Source organism: Populus alba, chromosome 1 (assembly GCF_005239225.2).
Source record: "Populus alba chromosome 1, ASM523922v2, whole genome shotgun sequence".
Taxonomy (NCBI): domain Eukaryota; kingdom Viridiplantae; phylum Streptophyta; class Magnoliopsida; order Malpighiales; family Salicaceae; genus Populus; species Populus alba.
The window spans coordinates 17,727,711-17,748,961 of record NC_133284.1 but is presented as its reverse complement, the minus strand read 5'-3'; the positions used below and the strand labels follow the sequence as shown (position 1 = coordinate 17,748,961).

General features: G+C 33.2%; 3 protein-coding genes and 1 non-coding gene across 5 annotated transcripts; 2 read left to right on the top strand and 2 right to left on the bottom strand.

Moving 5' to 3' along the window:
• Window positions 1-3,157: 3,157 nt before the first annotated feature.
• LOC118050685 (F-box/kelch-repeat protein At1g80440) lies at window positions 3,158-4,732 on the top strand. The gene has a single exon (XM_035061108.2). The coding sequence runs from the start codon at window positions 3,462-3,464 to the stop codon at window positions 4,527-4,529; it is 1,068 nt and encodes a 355-aa protein (XP_034916999.1). The 5' UTR covers window positions 3,158-3,461; the 3' UTR covers window positions 4,530-4,732.
• Window positions 4,733-11,668: 6,936 nt separating this feature from the next.
• Window positions 11,669-17,293, bottom strand: LOC118050686 (centromere protein C). 2 transcript variants are annotated; one of them, XM_035061109.2, is made up of 12 exons: window positions 17,004-17,292; window positions 16,324-16,529; window positions 15,827-15,915; window positions 15,635-15,737; window positions 15,333-15,511; window positions 14,544-15,187; window positions 14,240-14,452; window positions 14,099-14,144; window positions 13,165-13,274; window positions 12,896-13,004; window positions 12,684-12,791; window positions 11,669-12,094 (listed from the first exon to the last, which is right to left on the bottom strand). In XM_035061109.2, exons 1-12 carry the CDS (start codon window positions 17,145-17,147, stop codon window positions 11,967-11,969), a joined length of 2,079 nt encoding a protein of 692 aa, XP_034917000.1. In that variant the 5' UTR covers window positions 17,148-17,292; the 3' UTR covers window positions 11,669-11,966. The 2 variants fall into 2 exon arrangements, 1 of the variants encoding a protein (XP_034917000.1); XR_004687911.2 differs by lacking the exons at window positions 11,669-12,094; window positions 12,684-12,791 and having other exon boundaries at window positions 12,981-13,004; window positions 14,022-14,144; window positions 17,004-17,293.
• A 53-nt stretch (window positions 17,294-17,346) lies between these two features.
• TRNAS-AGA (transfer RNA serine (anticodon AGA)) lies at window positions 17,347-17,428 on the bottom strand. Its single transcript has one exon. It is a non-coding gene; the product is annotated as a tRNA-Ser (tRNA).
• Window positions 17,429-17,476: 48 nt separating this feature from the next.
• On the top strand, window positions 17,477-20,772 carry LOC118050687 (DNA-repair protein XRCC1). The gene is made up of 8 exons (XM_035061110.2): window positions 17,477-17,629; window positions 17,885-18,073; window positions 18,177-18,365; window positions 18,505-18,616; window positions 18,919-19,004; window positions 19,179-19,289; window positions 19,524-19,610; window positions 20,300-20,772. The coding sequence occupies exons 2-8, from the start codon at window positions 17,927-17,929 to the stop codon at window positions 20,642-20,644; spliced, it is 1,077 nt and encodes a 358-aa protein (XP_034917001.1). The 5' UTR covers window positions 17,477-17,629; window positions 17,885-17,926; the 3' UTR covers window positions 20,645-20,772.
• The last annotated feature ends 479 nt before the right edge of the window (window positions 20,773-21,251 follow it).

Below are 21,251 nucleotides of genomic sequence, written 5' to 3'. Positions count from 1 at the left end.
AGGAGCGTTTTCTCTCTAATAATAGCACTACTACCATCCAAGACTTCTTCCAAACCTTTTACACACACTTTTAGTTTTAATTATTTTTATTGTTATTTTTAGTTGCTAATTTAGTATTAAAGAAAACAAAAATCTTGTTTACACTTGTTTTATAATCCGGCTTAAAAAAGCTAACAGGAATTATAATCAAATACTTGGAACATTTAGTTGTGATTGTGAAAGGCAAATTCCCCTTGTTTTTATGTGGTAAATTTCATCACCTAATCAAGATTATATATATGCTTGAACAGACCGGGCTAAGTCGCTATTGGTTGAATTTCTCGTCGGCCGGTGGGCTTTTGTCAATGTCACTGCTAGTATTCGCCGGGTTTTGGGCTGGATAGACAGGGCTCCGTCTGGAGAAAACAAAGTAGCTAAGAGCAAAACTGCCAAGAGGCAGGCCCTTTTTCTGTTGCTTTATTGATTCGTCGTAGTTTGGATGCAGTCAGGATTGCCGATTGCTATGGATCCCTGGAAAGTCACCACGGCTTCAAAGATGAATAATTCATAACTGGATAGATGACTCCTGCTTTGGTTTAGATAAAAAAAATTTTGCAACGTGAAAAAAAGTTGCTCAAGTACTATTATTGAATTTTAAAGAAAAAAAAAAACTGATGAGTTGATATCATAGAAAGATAACTAAGAAAAATAATACTTATCAATCCTCGTAAATCAAAATATAAATGACAAAATCAATTAAAAATAAGTAATAAAAAATAAAGCACCAATAAAAATAAATGAAATTATCAAAATTCACGAGTTGGATCATGCAGACAGGATAATCAAATAAAATGCAAAGCATAAAAAAAGTTTAATTTTAAAAAGAATTGAATTTTAAAGGACAAAATAATAAAAAAGAATAAAAAATAGATTTCAAAAGAAACCTAAGCCGCCCAATAAACGAAGCTTTTTTTTTTTTTAAAAAAAAAAAAAAAAACCTTCAAATGTAATTGAAAAAAAAAGTGATATCAATCTATGTAAACTTTTTAAACCCATGATCCTAAGTATTGGCTAAATTGAAAGTATTGCATTTAGAAAACAACTATTTTAAAACTTTGCTTGACTCGAAAGTTTGACTAATGAACGGGTCAAGTTTCAAAACAGATTAAGGGAGAATTAATCAAGTGTAAGATTGTTAAAAACCTAGTTGACCTGTGTTTCGGTTAGGTCGAGGAAGATCTAGTCAAAACCCACTGACTATTTTTTTTTTTTTTTTTTTCTCAAAATTGAATCATTTTGATTTTTTTGTTTTTTAAAAAAGATTTGATTGGCTTAGGTTAATTCGAGTCAATCTACTCAAACCATGACCTGATCATTGTCCTAGATTGACTACTGGGTAGGGCTTATAAGCAATAAAAAAAACTTAGAAAACCAAATCTTAATCATTAAAATGTCAAATGGAAAAAAAAAATTATAGGATAAAAAAAATAGCAATTAATAAAATAAAAACTTCATTTGAAAAAAAATTGAGAGGACGAATAAAAATCTTTAAATTTAAGTGCAGAATTGAAAAAAAATTTCAAATTAACAAATGAATTCAAAACAAAAAAATATAAATTTCCAACGAACTGAATAATAATGAATAAAATTAAAAAAAAAATCATGAAAAATAGAAGAATCCCACATCCAAAGATTAAAAAAAAAAACAAATTATTTTGTTCTTAATCATTCTTTTAATTATAAATATATTCTATGAAAAAAACAATTATATCTCTAATTGCATGCTTAGCTAATTTTTTGAGGAAGAGAATTTCATTCGTATATTATTTTAATACACAGTAATCTATATCTTGACTAACAATAAAATACTTCGCTCATTTAGTTTATTTTTGTAATTATTTTAAAATCTCTGAGCAATCTTCCAGACACAAATTTCACAGATATTATCAAGCTGACAGCACCCGTCAGTAACAGCAGCATTCAAAAATACTATTTTTAGTGAAAGAAAAGGTTCGATGGACAAATTCGTGCGTCTTGACATCACGAATGATGATATTTTACCGCCATCTAAGACGACGGTCTCCGTCTTTGTTAATCGATTTGCAAACAGGTGGCTCGCCTGACCTCTATTTTTGCCCATGCCTTGTCCCGAATTTTACCTTACCTTGTAATCACATTGAAAGGACAGCGGTCCCCGCCAGTCGCCAGTGGATTTCATCGGCCCATAAAACCATCTCCGTCTCCGTCTGCGAGCTTGTCGGCTAGCCAGAAATAGCAAAGTGGTCAGATGTGGATAGAAATCACATATCCATCCAGATTTAATAAATAATATACACCTGCAAGTGGAGACTTGAGACTCTTTTTTTTTTTTTTTTGCCTAAAATAAGATGTATTTTGAATAAATACACAGATGCATGTTTTAGATCAAACTTCCTCTGTCCGCAAGGTTTACTGCTTTATGAGGTAGAAGTTATTGTTTGACGGTTTTCATTTTTTTATTGCTATTTGAACAGACAGGCAGACAGATGGCACTAAATGCCCCAATCAGAGCAGCAAAAAAATGTGATACAGCTTGCTGCTATAGCATCTCGCCACATGCTAATCCAGCACTGCAAGTTGCCATTACGATAGTTTGACATGAATTCTATTATTGAAGTAGCAAAACAACGTCCGAGATACATCGTTTCTGACACTATAATCCAACACCCTAGTTTTTTTTTGTTTTTTTAATACAGTGCTTGAAGAATAATTTATATATATTTTAATTAATTTTATAAATTTTAAAATTAATAATTATATAAGTTTTCAGTAACTCTAACTAGAAACTTGAATTCGTGATCATTAAAAAACAAATCCAAAACCTAATCAGATGAGTTACCTTGATCCTAGTATTAAACTTTGTTTGTTTTAGTGTTTCAAAAATATTTTTTTAATTTTTTTTTTATATTTTCATATTATTTTGATAGGTTGATGTTAAAAATAATTTTTAAAAATAAAAAATATTATTTAATATATTTTCAAGTAAAAAACACCTTAAAAAATAATTTTTTACCATAATTTCAAAAACATTCTAAATATTATATTAAGCAATGGCATTATTTGATACTTGCACGGTTGCACCTTCAACTATGTTGTTAAACATCACACTAGTATAAAATTCAAGCAAAGGGATAAGGCAGTTATTATAAGATAAAAAAGAAACAGAAAAAAAGAAGTAACAACAGGCTGCTTCCAATGGTCATCTTCAACCCCTCGGTCTCTTCCAATTCCAATTGCTCCCACCTTTCTAGAACACAATAATAATAATAACCGCCTTTAACAAGGCTTATCTCCCTATATATTAGAAGCGCCATGTCTCTTGAGTGATCACAGCAAAACTTGCTCTGTTATCTCCCTGCTTTTATCTGGGCTTGTCAAACCGTCAGCTAGTGACACACTTTCGTGCTTGTTGATATCGTTTTTTCTCCCTTCTTTTAGTGGTCATGGAGCTAATTCCAGGCCTTCCTTATGATATAGCTCGTGATTGTTTGATCCGGGTGGATTACAAGCAATTGGCAACAGTTGTATCCATCTGCAAGTCTTGGAAAAGCGAGACCGAGTCACCGGAGTTTCGCCGGCTTAGAAGAGCCGCTTGCACTGGTCAAAAGCTTGTTGTGATGGTACAGGCGAGAGTTAACCCCGATCAAGCTTCTAATATCATGAAGAATGGGGTCAGCCCGGTCTACCGGTTCGCTCTTCTTGAACCGGATACAGGTGACTGGTGTGAGTTACCCCCGATTCCTGGGTTCTCAAATGGGTTGCCATTGTTTTGCCAGGTGGCCAGTGTTGGGTCAGATCTTGTGGTGCTGGGTGGGTTGGATCCGGTGACCTGGGAGGTTTCCGTTTCCGTTTTCATCTTCAATTTTGTCTCGGCCACGTGGCGGCGCGGAGCTGACATGCCGGGTGTGCGCAGATCATTTTTTGGATTCGCATCTGATTTTGATCGGATGGTGTATGTTGTGGGTGGACATGATGGCGACAAGAATGCATTGAGATCCTCGATGGCATATGACACGGCAAAAGATGAGTGGCTCTCATTACCTGACATGGCGAGAGAGCGTGACGAATGCAAGGCGATTTTCCGACATGGCAAGCTCCATGTCATAGGAGGCTACTGCACCGAGATGCAAGGCCGGTTTGAGAGAACTGCTGAGGTGTTCGAGATTGCCTCCTGGCAATGGGAAAATGTGCTCGATGACTTGTTGGAAGATGCCATGTGTCCGAAGACTTGCGTGTGCGGCAGTGACGGGGTGCTCTACATGTGTCGTGGCGGTTATGTGGTGGCGCTTAAAGGATCCACGTGGCAACCTGTTGCCGATCTTCCTGCCGACGTGTCCAACATTGCTAATGTAACGGCGTGGCAGGATAAGTTGGGGGTGATTGGTACGGCGGGATTCCGTGAGCCCTACATGGCTTATGTGCTCGACTTGAAGAATTACAAGTGGAAAAAAATGGAGACACCTCAGCAATACTCTGGCCATGTTCAATCGGGATGTTACTTGGAGATTTAATTTTTTTTCTTTTTTGGTACGTGTAAATTAATTAACAACTGAGAGCAGTCTTACGTTTTCAGCTCTCAAAACAGTGTTTCAGACACAAACCCTTCTTTTCTAGTTTAAAGGATATTTGGAACACAGATCTGATAAGGTGTGATTGTTTTTTTTTTCTTTTCTTTTCTTTTTTTATAATGGACAGTTCATTTAATGTACAAAAAGCTACAGCCAATCTTGCTTTTTCTTGATTTATTTATGTGAGTCCCACAAAAAAAAAAAAATTCATACCTCCCTTAGATCTCATTCCCAAACACATCCTAAAGCTTAGTTAATTTTTTTTTCTATCTTAATCACCTGCAAATCACATGCATTCTGAAGTTGACTTCATTAATAAATGGCCTAATCTTTCTTTTAGTCAAGAAAATGGAAGTCTAGGAAAACATTTCCAAAATCCAGCCAAGGGCAGCAGAATATATTCTACGGCACCGCATTCTGAATTTTACAACATTCTGATTCAAAATGAAAAGAAAAATCCCCTAAATTATATTTTATGGTGATTAAGCTGCAACTAATAACATATTGGTAGTTATTTTTTTTAGATTATTTTAAATAAAAAGAAAAATACAAATAAAAGAGAAAAATCCTAGATATAAGTATATTTATTATTTTTTATAAAGCATAAATTTTATTTTTTAAAATCTTTTTATATATGTTTTTTTTTTAAGTGAACCTAGAATAAATAATTAGATATTACTAATTACAACATGGAATACTATAAATTTTTTCAGAAACTATCCTCATTTAGATTTGTACTTTTAATATCTGGTATTTTAGTTTTTTTTAAAATTTTGTCTATTTTAAAAAATACTATAGTAATTTACAATGTTATCCCCACCTTGACCCTTTAAGAAATATACAATTAACCTAGCTAATAAGTGGTAATTTGATCATTTTATATAGGTCATTGACAAATTAATTGAGAACAAACCCGACTTTTAACTTTTATTATGAATAGTTAAATGACTTGATTATCATTGTAAGACAATAAAAACTTATATTCAAAGGCATTTTAAACATTTTTTTTATAAGCACATTTAAATTACTCATCTGCCTAGGAAGAGACAAAAATGAAGCTCCCTCTAAGGGGTTTTTTTTGCCATTTTCTTTTGTTTTTTTTGTTTTTGGTTATAATTAAACTAGTTTAAGAGCAATTTGATTTTTCCACATATATAAAGTATTAATAAAAAGAGAAAGTGCTTGGCCAAACTATGGGAGTGTTCTATCATTTATATTTCATATCTATTTTAGGTATTATTTTTTTATTGTTATTTTTTTTATTTTTATATTTTTTTTTAATAAGTTTTTTTTTTCAATTTCATCCATAATCATTGGGCTTTATTTTATTTTTATATCAAAGTTAGTCCTTTATTCTTTTGATACTTTTAAATCCTTCCACTAACTAATTTTTTTTTTCAATTTCATCCTCTCATCATTTGATTTTAATTTTTTTTTTCATGTCGAGTTTGACCCCTATTTTTTTTAATGATGTTTATTTTGCTTTGAATATTTTTTTTATTGCATTTTTTTTTAGATTTGATCCCTTTATATTTTTTTTTATTGAGCCATGGGTTTCAAAGGTTAACATGGTTGAATTTGGTCTTTTTAGATCCTTTATATAAATTATTTTTTCAATTTCATCCTTTAATATTTGATTTTTATGGAATTGGTCTTCATGCTTCTTCTTTTTTCCGCTTTCCTTTCTATAAGATTATCCAAATTCTATACCCATGGTCACAGGGTTTGGCGGGTTTATCTGGAATAAATTTGATTTTTTTTGTTGCTTTTTTTTTTTTTTCCAGTTTCATGCCCAATATTTTTTTATTAAGAATTTTTGTTCGTTGTTTTTTGGGTTTGTCTTCTACATAGTCATCATTGGCCTTATAACCACTATCACGAGTTTTAAAGGTTAACATTTGTTAACTTTAGTCGTTTCTTATGCTTTTTTTTATATATATAAAAAAAAATCAATTTCATCCTCCAATATTTTTTAGAGTTGGCCTTTGTGCTTTTTTTTTTCCTTACTTTATTTTCTATGAGGTTATCTCAATCATGTTTTCATAATCGTGATATTAGTGAGTTAACCCTAATTGACTCATATTTTTTTCTTTTATTTTTTATTATAATAAATTTTTTTAAAAGTTTCATGCCTCGATGTCTTTTTTATTGAGAATTTTTCTTCGTTGTTTTTTAAGTTTTTCTATATGCGTTGTTAAGTCTTGATCTCATCATCACAATCATGATTTTCAAAGGTTAGCATAAATTGATTTTGATATTTTTTTGGTCCTATATATATATTTTTTTTTTTTCAATTTCATCTTTCAACATTTATTTTTCATGGAATTCATCTTCATGTTTTTTTTTTTCACTTTTTTTTTTATAGGATTATCTCAATCATGTGCTAATGGTTATGAGATTAGTGGGTTAACACATGTTGACCCATATTTGTTTTTATTTTTTTTTTTTCAGTTTCACCATTCAAAATTAATTTATTTTATAGTTGAACTTCATAATTTAATTCAGTTTGTTTTTGTTTGTGATTTTATATTTACCTTTTATTTGTACAAATAATCATTTGATTGAATATACTAATATTTTTTTCAATCTTATTCCTCAACATAATTTTTTTTTGAATTGATTTTCATGTTTTTTGCCTTACTTTCCTTTCTATGGGTCATTCAAAATCATATGCACATGATTGCGAGGTTAGTATGTCTATAAAGGTTAACTCAATTTTGTTTTTTGTTTTTTTTAATTAATATTTTTTTCATTTTTAAACATTTGATTATAATATATATATATTATATATATATTTTTTTCTATCAATGTAAATGGTTGTTTCACAAAATGAAAATAATATTATAGAAAACATAGTCGTTAAAAACAACTAAATACATGACTCATATTGCGAGATTAAATACCTTAATTTTAATTTTTTTTATATTAATTTGATTAATTATATATATATATAAATATTTTAATTCATGATTAATAATTTTTTTATATTCAAAAACATATTAGAAATGGTCGTATATTCAAATTTGTTTTTTTATTTTTTATCAAAACCCTCTGACGAAACAAACACGGGTACAAAACTAAGTACAAGCTGGTAGGGGAAAAAGCTTAGGGGGTCTATAAATAAAGAACTGTTTATTCTTCGTTAAAAACTATATTCTCTCGACAGAGAGAACTAATGCAGACACATCACACATCCATGTTAGGAGGAAGTGTTTTCTGTTTTTGTTTATGTTTATTGTCTTTGAGCTGTGTGAATTTTCCATGCAACCACTTCAAATAAACTAGTAAGATAAACGGGGTTGTCGGACCACATCCAATTTGTCGTTAAAATGTTGTTAATTAATATATGAAGTAATCAATACTTTTCTACTCAATGAACATCAAAAAGTAAGCAGATCATGTGCCATTGCTTTTTTGTCTTGCCAAAGAATTCAGGAGAATGTGATCTCTTTGACTATATAGTTTATTTGGAAGTATAGTTATAATTTTTTTTTAAAGTATTTTTGTATTAAAATGCATTAAAATAATATTTTTTTTTATTTTTTAAAAATTATTTCTGAGATCAACGTATCAAAACAATCCAAAAATAAAAAAAATTATTTTTTTACAAAAACAAATTTGAATTTGTTGAAAACACAGGTTGACCTGCGTTTTCAAATGCAACCATATCTCACGCATCTAATTTAGCTGGTTTTAAAATTACGAAATGAGTTATTTTTTAAAATGTTTTTAATTTAAAAATATTTTAAAATAATATATATTTTTTATTTTTTAAAATTTATTTTTAACTTTAAAATATTTTTAAAATATAAAAAAACTAGGCTGCTCAATTATTGTATGAAATTAATGGGAGTAGATTTCGGATCCAATTTTCCACCATGTGCTTTGCTTGTCATCCCTCATGCATTAAAATCATCGGGAAAATTGGGACACGGTGACGAACGTAATTGCAACTGCCTTGACTCTTGACTTCAACTATATATGTTTTATTAGCCTAATTTTACTATTACTGAAGGAAAGTATATAATTTCACTTCCCATTGGAAACAAAATAGAAATTATTTTCCATTAATTTCTTGTGAAACACTACTTGGTAATTAGCCAATGATACAAATCAATCAATAGACATATAATGATGTATTTCTAAATGTGTTATCTTAGTAAGATACATGAGTTGTTTATGTATTAATATTTTTAAACTATAACCAATAATATTTTACCATTTATTAAAAAACTAACACATGAATTGAGTCCTTGCACAAATGAAGATAAAAAGGAAAAAAAAGATAAAAATTAAAACATTGATATCAAGTTGAAAAAATGTGAGAAAAACTTTTAACTTAAAATTTCGAATTACAATTTCTTAGCATAGATTTATTATGAATTATTTTACTTACAATAATTTAAAGCTCGTATCAAAAACTTCTATTTATATTTTTCAACAAGACATCAAAGCAACAAAAGGGGGAGGACAATTGTTTATTTATTTTTTATTTTAGGGGTAGCTAAGTAATTTTATAGTGCCAAAAAAGTAAAAAAAACCAATATCTTCCCGTGTAATTTAAAAATAACAATTATATCATGGTAAATAAACAATCTTATCGCAAACATGTAATTCAAAGATTTTATATCTGACAATTCTGTCATTATACTATTACAATTATAATGACTAGTATTTTATGTCTTGGTGTGCAATAACTTCCCTTCCATCCTTAGGTTTTTATTAATAATAACAATATAATATGACAATGTTTGACCATTTTAGTTACACATTTATTTGTCACACATCCTGCGAAGCCCGCAGACCTTAAATAAAGAGGAGAGACCAAATTTACTATATGCGCGTGGTTTCTACTTTCTTCTTCTTCTACTTTAAAAGCTAATATTAATTTAGTAAAGCTTAATTCATAAAAATTGCAAAGATACAACTTTCAAGCCTTGCACGTATAGTCATGTGAGAGTTCCCAAGGAGACAAGTTGACTTTTAGAGAACCAGATTTCCACGTTAAATTCCCACATCCTTCAGCCGTTGACAATTTGACTTGACTAAAAATGAATGGAATGTTGTTCGGAAGTAATCTCCCAAACATAATCAAGAATCAGCAACCGGTCCTCTATTTTGATTTTTTTTTTTCAAGTCTAATAGCATGTTTGAGAAAGGCTCGCTATGTGTTCTTGTAATTTTTAAAATTATATTTTATATTTTTGAATATTTTGATGTCAATGATGAATTTAAAATAATAAAAAAGTTATTATTTAGATATATTTTCAAACAAAAAATATTTTTAAAAATAACTATTATTTTAATCCAAAACATGCTCTAATATAGAAAATAATGCTTCTAATTAATTTTCTATGCTTTAGATTTTTTTTTTTTTACTCATTAAACATACCACTGAACCTTGTATAATACAGAAAGAGATAGCCCTCCCTGCCGTTATAATGTATAATGGTTAAATTAATAAATTATTTGATATCTCATTAAACACCCCACTCATTAAACATCTCTCAAATTGTTTGATATCTCATGTGACTGAACCTAGTAATTATTTATAATGGTTAAATTAATAAATTAAATACAAAGAAACTACTAATAATTAAATTCTTATTTCGATGACAAAGCAAATCATACATTTTACAAGAAAAATAAAGTCATCAATAAAATCACTTTCATTAACAAGAGATCAATAATAAAAATATTCCTCCATACCTGAATAAATCATGTATTTTGTTTTTGATTAATGTGAATATCTGAGTCAGCTTGCGCATACTTCAACTAATTCCACGAGCCTTGAAGTTAACAATTATGTAAATCTCAAATGACCCTAAAATTTATAGAACTCGAAATGATAATCTCTAAGGAGCAAACCTAAAACTTAACTAATTAAGTTATATCCTTCAAAATTATAAGTCATGTAATTTTACCCTACTCAGAGATGGTTACAATGTTGTGGAGGAACATTCCTTCCTTGATTGAACCTTTAATTTTTATTAAAAAAAAAAAAACAATTTTGAGGAAGGAACTTGCTACTCAAGAAATCAGTGATGAGATAACAGAGCAGGAGATGAATAATTAATCTCCCGTATATTCAACCAACATGACTTTTCGCTATAACAACAGTGTCTCCTCTCCTTCTTCTTCTTCTTCTTTCCTCTTTTTGTTTATCTCAGTAATGCTTCAAAATAATGAATGCAAGTTGCCAATGTGGAAACTTGTGGAACCCTGGTCAGTGGTCAAGGCAGGGACTACTCGGGCCTCATCAAAATTATAAGCGGCACGAAAACCGCAGCTTTCAAATATTAGAATTCTAGTTAATTAATCCCTATCAAGATAGCTAATAAAATAAAAAAAATATTATTTTGATACATTTCCGAATAAAAAACACACCGCTTATACTCCTAAACACCCTACAAGTCCTTTAGTTTCTTGAACTAGGGTTCAATGAGAGAGATTCCATGCAGAAATTAATTTAACAATTTTCTTGACAAGGAATGCCGTGACCTCTTCAGAATAAAGAAGCAAACAAGTGCAAGTACAGTAACTCTTGAACATTTCAAATCAATGGAAGCTTATATATTCTTAACTTTGTATAAGATTTCTATCGTGGACCCCTGAATTTCACGTGATGATCAAGGCCGAGCCACAGCCACAATTTAAGCGGAAGAAGAAAACCAAGTCATACAAATCAAAATCAAAGTCAAGAAATATTGATGGCTCCAGAAGCGAAGGCAGTATATAATAATATAAAACTTGTCATCTGTGTCAAGAAAAAGAAGGCACTGCTACAATTTTGTGGGACGTTAGACCTAAGGGAAATCGTTTCACCTTCCAAAATTAGAGGGGAAAGCCTTGATTTATTTATTCAGTGATTATGTTATCTGCTTCTTGGGCTGTAATGACCCAGCTATCGATGTCTCCTTGAACTATCTAATACAAATGGTATCGACTCTAGCATGCAGGCCACTGGTTCATGCAAACATAGTAAAAAATGAGATGCACCCGTCTCCCTCACACCTATCATGAATGTGGAATGTGGTGCATGAGGCGGCCTAAGGCCCGTCACACCTCCCGCAAAGGCTGACTTCAAAAATGAACATGATGTAGTCATGTGGGAGTGGGACTATACCATAAGAGTCCATGCGTAATTCTGTGCAACTTTAACTAGCAAATGTGGGTGTGTGATAGATATCCTTCAACACCCACATCATGAACATCCAAAAAAGCCGCGAATCCCCACTCCCCCAGAAAGCAGCTAATTCAAAGCAAAAGACAAATTACACAATAACTGCACAGACAAAATTGCATAGAAACATGGCCTTGACTAGGATTTTCCCTAAAAAAAAGTTATCCTTACAGCCCGTAATACCAGATTAAACTATCTCAATGCAGAGCAGCTAGTTCAACCAAATTCTTGTATTCATCAGAGACAAAAGACTTCACCTTGAGAGCAGGTTTTCCTTTATCATTTTGGGGTGACTCGTACTTTATCCCAATTACAGTAGCCAAACCTGCAATACAGATATAATTTAATTGATCAACAAATCATGATTTTAATCATAAAATGAAGAGACACCATGGCTTTGTATGAAGAGGATTCTGAAGAAATCAAATGAAAGTTCTGCTGTCCATTTTCAACACCCCTTGTAGCTGCAACTTTCTGTTTCAAAAAGCTAGGAGTCTTCAAAGATAATTACAACTCCATAATCAGTTATTCTGCCCTACTAAAAGAAAATTTCATAATCATAAACAATATGTTTATTATCCTTTGAAAAAAATGTCTCAATCGGCAGAATGTAAAATTAAATAAAATTATTGAATTATCAATTTATTTTTGGATAGTGAGCTTGGCTGAAGTGCTTCCCTTGAATTTAAATATCAAAGACAAGTGATGTTTCTTCGTACATTAGAGAGTCGTAAAAATGGAGAGGCAACACAAAAAACATTCCATCAAAGAAACATAGGAAAAACTTGAGAACCAATTTGTTAAACATATTAGCAATAAAAGATTTCAATACAGTCCGACTAAATGCAACACGGTATCATGACAAAACAAATTCCTTGTATATTGAAATGCACAGAACAAGGTATGAGGCTTACTCCCATGAATGCGACCATATAAAAATCTTTCCCCTTTCCAATACTCCAAAGGTCTTGATTTAATCCTGGTGCTTCGCCTCACTCCTGTTTCCCATGATGTACCAGAAGCTATGGAAACAACATATATCAAGTTGACAACACAATAACTTTTGAGAGAGGAAAAGGGGAGAAAAAGAGCCAGATGATGGAAAGTTTGACGCAACAGTGAGCACCTGCAAGGCTTTGCCTCCTAGAGAGTGATCTATTCTTACGTCCTTTGGCTGTAAATGATTTTTCTTTGGCTTGTTTATTTGTTGATACCACAGGAGGTTCCTCCACCCTCTGTTCCACAGGATATAACAACAAATTTCAAGACAAACTTCCAACAGAAGAACATGATCCCTTCCCTGATCATTAAAATACCACTGGTACTCACCAAAATCATAACAAGTGAGCAAAAGCAGCAAATTCAATGAAACAATGAACAAGAAGAAGTACAAACCTCATCATTATGTTCCGGGGTGTTGGCTTTGGTTTGTTCTAGATCCCTGTCTTGAGTTTCAGGACAACTATCCATTGCATGGTCTTCAACAAATACAGCACTTAATTGTTCTGCCACAGAAATAGAAAAAAGGAATGGACATCATAATGTTGCAACAATCAATCATGTAAATGAAAAGGAGAGAGAAATCAGAGACTCCTAATGCATGCAGAATCTTAATAAATATCTACAATTTTAAACTCCTTAAGTTATAGTTATGTAATCAATTGAGAACTGAAGTCAACATGATTCATTCGGCAAACTTCTCATTTTTCTTCCCAGTACAAAATACATTCATCATCTAAACTTCCTTCTGTTCCTGGTACCCAGACATGCAAATCATCTGCCTTGAATTAATTAAAATGGCTTTGCACGTCCATAGTCTAGAACATAATGAACTCTTTGATTGTTCAAAGCTATGGTGAATTTAGTCTTCACTCACTTCAAGTACATGAAACCCACACACAAAAAAGAAAAGCAAAAAAAGAAAAAGAAAAGGCAAAGGTGGGAGTTGCTTGGGGGCCTTGTGGAAGAATACAATTGCGAAATATGCCCTCAAATTGTATTGTAGTGCCTTTTTTATGGGGTATACCAAGGATGGAGTTATAAAAATCACTAATTTGTGTGGAGTGTGTTTCAACGTCTAAATGCTTTTGCTTTTCTGTAACCACTAAGGTGCAGGTTTACTTTTGAGAACAGACGCTTCATGCAAAATGCTGAAGGAAAGGCTATCTCCAAATCCCCTTCAACGCCCACTGTAAAGGCCCCATAACAGGTAATAATCTTATGGCCTCAGCCATAAACTAACACCAACTTACACTTTAGGCAATTATCATTTTGCAAGTTGCATCTGACCAGTGTGTTTCTTGTAGAAAACAGAGAGAGATTGCCATACCAAACTGACCCCGTGGGTTCAAAAACTCCATGGCTGTGTCTTCAGGCTGTGCAGATGCAGAACTTCATGAGGTAAGATCCTGATCAAGAGTTTCAAGGCAAAGCAAATGGTAAAACATAAGCCAGTGAAGACGAAACTCACCATATCCTCCAGTTCATTTTGCCTGTTTGTTTGAATATCCACATCACCACCATGCAGACTTGAATTCTCATCTATGACCCCATCATCCACACCAATGTTGCTATTCTCCACCTCAGCACTGGTTTTGCTAGGACAAACAATACTACCAGAACCAAGACTACTCAAATTGCTGTTCAGAGATTTATCTACAGCTTTCTGCTGAATATCTTCTACCTGCATTGCAGAGCCTCACGAGGTAAGATCCTGATCAGGAGTTTCAGAAAATGCAAATGCCAATGCATAAGCTAGTGAAGAGGAAACTCACCATGTCCTCCAGTTCATTTGGCCCATTTTTTTGAACATCCGCATCACCACCAAGCTGACTTAAATATTCATATGTGATTCCATTATCCACACCAACATTGCTATTCTCCACTTCAGCACTAGATTTGCTAGGACAAACATCACTACCTGAACCAAGACTAGTCAAATTGTCATTCAGAGCTTTAACAGCCACCTCAGTTGTACTACTATTACCAGCTGTTGTGTCATCTTCTTCAATTATTAGAGACTTCAGCACTGGATTTGTTGGTGGATTTGACTGTAGTATGTGTTTCCTCAATAATGCTAGCGAGGCCAGTTGGCTTTTTGGCGGAGTGGGCGAGCCAAAACTGGAAGTAGAATTTCCTGCAACTTGCTGCTTCATAGGAGTTAAAGTCCTTCTCGGTAAATTATGTATATGTGATAACACATTCCTAGGCTTTGGCAAATTCCCTCCCAATGCGTTCAAATTGGTCCTTTGTACATAAAGCAGTTCAGGGAGGTTCAACTTCTCTATGTCAAGTGACTTGACCTGCAAGCGGTCTTGTAACAAAGTGACTGCCCCATCCCCATCCAGCTCTTCACAATCACAGGCAAGCAACTCATCTAGAAGTTTATGTACCCTTTTCTCAGCCTTGGCCATTGACGCTACATGGAAATAATTACTAATGTTACCAGGCAAATTATCCAGGAAAAAGAATGCAGGATTTTCTGTTGTACATCATAGCTTCTAAGAGGAGAGAGAATCAATTTAGAGTTGATCAACCTTGTTCCTGAACAAGAAGCCACTCACCAGCTAGTTCTGATTCTTCTAAGGCAACACTTGTCGATTCCATTAGTTGTAATGCAACAGCTTGACTGACTGTTTCTTGTTGTGAGCCAGGATTAGATGGACTAAGAATTTCTTCTATAGAAGTTTCCTGGAAGGACATGGTTGGATAGAGATGTTGATATTTAACTGTCCTAGATCTCCTGAAATGTAGAAAAATGCTGTGTGATATGACCAAGCTAAAAACGAAAGGGATGAAACACACACAGAAATGGCTAGGTAATATAATGCCATTTATATAACCAAGAAATAAACATTAATCTTACCCAGGCATTCCAGGTCGACGAGGCCGTGGAGCCATTGCCATACTGGATTGATTGGAACCAATTGAAACACGACCTGTCTGTTTTGCCATTTCTTTTTTAGCATCTGAACAGCAATCATCACATAATAAGCTACTCTTTCAATACAAAAAACTTAACAGCAACAATAACAACAACAATCAATGTGCAAGTGACCTTCAAGTCTTTCAAATGCCAAGAAGAATTGCTCTGGGTCTTTCAGGTTATCCATATCCAAAGTTGGTTCCAAAATCACACTAGGTTGACTGCAAATCAAGACATGATAATTGTAATACTTATATTTAGTACTCAATAAAACCACCTTCAATGTAAATTAAACACCAACTTTGTTAAAGAACCATTTTAATCTAAAAGCTTTTAGGTTAGGTCTTGAAAATATAATTTATATTATTATTCTCTAAAACAATTTTTTTCAAGTTTAAGTTTTAGGTTTGAAATTTGTAAAAGTTCACTTATTATTAATTAATTTTAATTATAATTAGAAAATAAAATGAAAGTAATAAGATTTGAACTCGTCATCGAATACAAGGATCTATGCTATGTCAAAGGACAGGCTTAGAGATCCAATATATTATTTATATTATTCTTTATAAAACTATAACCTCCTTTTACTTCTTTCACTCTATTTTCTTAGAGATGTAAACTGGCTTTACCTTGAATTATGAATCAAAGAAAACCGAGCACGCTTACGCCCTAAACCCGGTCTTCGTGCCCGGGGACTTTCCGCGGCCTTTTGAACACCAACTTCAAATTTGTCTTCAGGCATTGCATCATTCGGCAAGTCCGCATTGACAAGTCCTGAAGTAGCATCTAAAATACTTTTCGCCTGCTCTATAAGTTCATCAGAATTTTTGACAGCCTGTAAATTAAACACATTATCAAGAAGTTAGTGAATTAAAAAATCCAAGCTTATAATAAACAAGCATTAAATATAGAAAATAAAAATTTAAAATTTCTTAGAATCCTAAACTGAGCACAAAGTTCACAAAATTACAACAGATGGGAACAAATGCTACAATTTCTCAGGCAAAAATAAAAGGAAATCAGCAGTAAACACACTCAAATTCCACAAATAAAACCCTATAATCTGAGCCTAGAAATCCTTTCTGAAAAACAAAAGCTGATAGTAAGGAAAAACGCTGCATCTCGTTAGGTTAAAATTGAAGAAAACTGTTAGCCAGGCGCTTTCACTTCAAACTTAGACGAGTAGACAAAGAAGAACAAATTATAAAAATAGAGGAAATTCTGTATATGAAAATGAAAAATTGAAGTGAATATTCAGAGGAAAGTGAAGAATAATCCCTAAAAAAAAAGGAAAGAGTGGGGGAAGTACCAGGGATTTGAGGAAATTGTGGGCGGAGAGAAGATCATCATCGTGATGAGGATCGGGGTCACAAGGAGGCTTCGAAAGAGAACCTAATGATCTGTGTAAGAGAGACAATCCGCTGTATCTCTGCAGAGGATCTTCCAAGTTCATCGTTTTTTATTAAAAATAAAAATGGCAGAGAGTGTAGAAGAAAAGAAGTGGAATGTGGGTGGGCTAGTTTAGTTTTAGTCGTTGGATTCGAAAAGACAGAGCAAGCGGGATGGATTGCTTGTTTACGCCACTGGAGTGGAGGGTGTAGCCCCTTTGTTTTAGACAATTTTTTCAAGGTTAAATTAAAAAATAAATACAACGTGGACGGCAGGATTCGAACCTGCGCGGGCAAAGCCCACATGATTTCTAGTCATGCCCGATAACCACTCCGGCACGTCCACTTAGCTGTTCATAATCCTGCTACTTAATATTTGTCTTGAAAAGATTCCTTTTCGATGAGAACTTGTCGCGCAGGAGTGAACACGAAGGGAGAAAAAAAAAAAAAAAACACCTAAAAAGTTAAAACCCCCAAATTCTGTACGGGGCCTGGCGGACACAGGAAAGAGTGAGGAGGAAGAAAAGATAGCTTCTTCTCTTGCCCTGTAAGTTCGATAATTCCTTTTTTTTTTTTTTTTTTTTACTTTTTTGTCTTTAACTCTCCAAAATCACTAGTTTTGTTTTCTTTACCTGTGCATCAGTTGCCAAGGAGATTTAATTACTGGAGTTTGTGATTTGGTTGTGCTTATTTTTGTCTAAATTGAGCATGCAAGTACATGCTTACAACGCCAGTTAGATTCTGATTTTGATAGCAAAAAACACATATACATGCTTCTGAGAAATTGAAGATTTTTGTGCAGTGGAAGGAGACGGGAGAGATCATTACTATATTAATTTGAATCATGTCGGATTCAAAGAGAAGTGGTGAAGGTGGTTGTAGTAAAAAGCGAAATCTTCCTTCATGGATGAGCTCCAAAGACAATGAGAATAAATCTCATGGGAAGAAGGCAGCAGTAACTTCTGCCGAAGACGAACAATCTAAACTTCTGGTATTGCTCATGGCTTCATTGATGGGTTTAATGATGTGACTTTTGTGTTTCATTTGACTTCTTTTTATTAAGAATGATTATGATGTATGCTTTGATTTGGCAGGACGGTGTGGTGTTTGTATTGTCCGGGTTTGTTAATCCTGAGCGTGCTACATTGCGGTCCCAGGCTTTAGAAATGGGAGCGGAGTATCGACCAGACTGGACCTCAGATTGCACTCTCTTGGTTTGTGCTTATTCAAATACTCCAAAGTTTCGACAAGTTGAGGCGGATTGTGGAACCATTGTTAAGAAGGTTGTTGCTGCATCTAGTATATGCGTTTGCGGTGTCTGAATCACCAGCCTTTTCTTTTTTGTATTCCATTTCATACTTTGTTTATTCGTTCTTAGCAATAATTTGATGCGATGCTTTGTTTGTTGTATGTTTGCCACAGGAATGGATACTAGAGTGTTGCAGCCAAAAGAAGCTAGTTGAAATTGATAGTTATCTTATGCATGCTGGGAAACCTTGGCGGAAATCCAATATTTCTCACGAAAGAGGCAGTGGTAATGTAATCTCTGTCCTTTTTCCAAATATTTTTGTCAAGGGATAAACTTTCTTTTAAGTCTTATTTCTCAGTATCACACATCTTGAATGCTTTTAGCATATTGAACAAATAACTTGTTTATGCATTCTTGTCATGATTCTGACAAAGGATAATACATCAGGTGATGTATTTCTTGACTAGAAATTGATACACGAGGTGCTTTGAGTCATTATGTATTTGATATTTTCTCCACATTATGTTTTGGGAGTCAACCCCCTTTCCCGTCATTTAGTCTGAACACAAAGATTGTTTGCAATTCAGATCAAAAGGCATCCCCACCTAGAAAATCTGAGAAACAGGTCAAAAGCGGGTTGCATTCAAAGCCAACTGCCTCTACATCCTACAAGGTTAGTGTAGTATACTAGTGTTCTGATGAGGGAATTGCAACAAGCCTTCCTTGCATTACAACCATTCCAGTATAATAGAGAAATTTTGTATATACGTTACATTTTAATTCTTTTTCAACAATTCTTACATCTGCCACCAATATTTAGTTGTTTGTTGTGACACATGTTTCTCAGGTTAGAGCATCTAATCCCACTAAAGAGTGCTTCTCTCCTTCTAAAGTGAAGGAGTGGGTTATTGACGATTTGAATAGAACCATCTCATGGCTGGAGAGTCAAGAGGAAAAGGTAAGTGACATCTAACAACTTGATCTGGCAAAAGCTTTTCTTGAATGTGGGAAAAAATGAAATCTGTTTAGAGCAGATGTGTCACATATGAACATGAAGGTAGCTTTGTGTTTCACTGAACATTATTTTAAGCTGGTCAAAACATGCCTAACCCTGCTGCTTTTCTAGCTTATTTGTGTGCAAGTTGTGCAGAATATATTCTAGGAACCTGATTTTAGTTTTCCTTTTCAACAGCCAGAGCCAAGCGAGATTAAACAAATAGCTGCAGAAGGCATCTTAATTTGCTTACAAGATGCCATCGATTTCCTTGAACAAAATCAGGTATAATCTTCTCATAGACAATGACACTCTTCAAATCCACAGGAAATTTTATTCTGATTTAATTCACATCTCCTTCCATTGAAAATACTGGCTGCTTTTGTGGTGAGTGAAGATATTTTAAGGCAAATCCTATAAATTGATTAATTAGTAATGCTGATGTTTTTGCTTTTGCTCATAGAAAAATGCACTTGGCTTTTCAGTTCATTGTGATTTTTAAATGCGGTCCTCTAAATAGTTGTAATTTTTTTTCCGTGGACAGTTTGCTTAAACCACCTCGCTTTTGCAGATCATTTGCTCTTTCTATACTTTTTTGGATGATTTACATAGAAATGTTTTAGGATTCTTAATATTTTTTCAGTTATGTTGAATGCTGGCATTGCATTGCTAGCACTGTTACCCTTTGTAGATTTTTGGTTATATTGAACTTCCATTCTAGACCCAAGGGAAGGGGGCAGGTCATTTGTCCTGCTTTGCACACCAGGATCGTGATTTCATCACTCTTACTTCAGTACAACTGTGCTCTCCAGAACTGATAGTGGATTTCCCTTCAGAAATTCATCATCAGTTCAATCCTTGTACTAGTTCTGAGTGAAACTTGTTTAGTGTTACCAGCAAAGATGAACTATGCATTCTAGTTTGGCTAACATTTATGAATACCGCTCTAAAATTTGTCACTATTGTCTGCTTAGGATGTCCGGAAAATAACAGATCAGTGGAATGTTGTCCCTCACGCAGTTGAGGAGATGGTAAAGCTTGTAGATGGTGGAAATGCTTCATCTTCTCTTCCAAAGGAAGATCTTTGCAGGAAGGCCAAGGCATGTAAAGAAATCTATGAAGCAGAGCTTAGCTGTTTAGATGGTTCAAAGAGTAAGAAACAAAGGTTGAAAAGTGATGAAAGTGGGAGTAGTAAAAGGACAAACGCCGTCACTGGTGATGCAGCAGAGTATGACAGCGATGAAACAATTGAAATGGCAGAGGAGGAAGTTGACATGGCGTACAATACTGTTGCTTCTAAATTTTTAAATGATAAGTGAATTTAATTGTTTCTGAAGGGTTTTATTATCTTGTACAATAGATGTTTCGATGATCCTTCATAAACGTTCAAAGAAAATTTTGAGAAATGTGTATGTATGATAAACAGGCCAAAAGCGTCTTCTGCATAGCCTGCTGGGTGTTGAGTTATTAACAAGAACTCTAAAAAGGTGCGGAAGAAACCATGTAGCAAACACTGGATACATCTTTATTTTATGCTACAGTACAATGACTATTATAACCATGGCTATTGTAACCCTAAAAAAAACACATTAAAAAGAAAAATTAGATATTAGATAAGGGTATTTAAATCTTTTCAACTTTTAAAATACATTAAAAAGAAAAATTTTCCTTTGGAACCTAAAAAAATAAAACATGGGTCAAGGGGTTTTTGGTATTTTAGTTTGAGTTTTTTTGTTAATTTTATATCCATCAAGGATAGTGATGCGAGACAATAAATAATAATAATTAAAGCAAGACAAAAAAAAGCTTTAGAAAAAAAAAAGTTAAAAAAAAAGGATTGAAGATATGAAAAGTCTGCAATATTTTCATTAATCATCAAAATTGTTTTACAAAATGACAGAAGAACATATAAATAATAAATTCTAA

What these genes read in the sequence shown, in the direction of transcription:
- LOC118050685 (XM_035061108.2), top strand. Translation starts at nt 3,462, where the DNA reads ATGGAGCTAATTCCAGGCCTTCCTTATGATATAGCTCGTGATTGTTTG.
- LOC118050687 (XM_035061110.2), top strand. Translation starts at nt 17,927, where the DNA reads ATGTCGGATTCAAAGAGAAGTGGTGAAGGTGGTTGTAGTAAAAAGCGA. An exon ending in ACGAACAATCTAAACTTCTG is followed by an intron (nt 18,074 to 18,176) that starts GTATTGCTCATG and finishes TTGATTTGGCAG; the next exon opens with GACGGTGTGGTGTTTGTATT. An exon ending in ATTTCCTTGAACAAAATCAG is followed by an intron (nt 19,611 to 20,299) that starts GTATAATCTTCT and finishes TTGTCTGCTTAG; the next exon opens with GATGTCCGGAAAATAACAGA.
- LOC118050686 (XM_035061109.2), bottom strand. Translation starts at nt 17,147, where the DNA reads ATGAACTTGGAAGATCCTCTGCAGAGATACAGCGGATTGTCTCTCTTA. An exon ending in CGTCGACCTGGAATGCCTGG is followed by an intron (nt 15,512 to 15,634) that starts GTAAGATTAATG and finishes TCTACATTTCAG; the next exon opens with GAGATCTAGGACAGTTAAAT. An exon ending in CAAATGAACTGGAGGACATG is followed by an intron (nt 14,453 to 14,543) that starts GTGAGTTTCCTC and finishes TCTGCAATGCAG; the next exon opens with GTAGAAGATATTCAGCAGAA.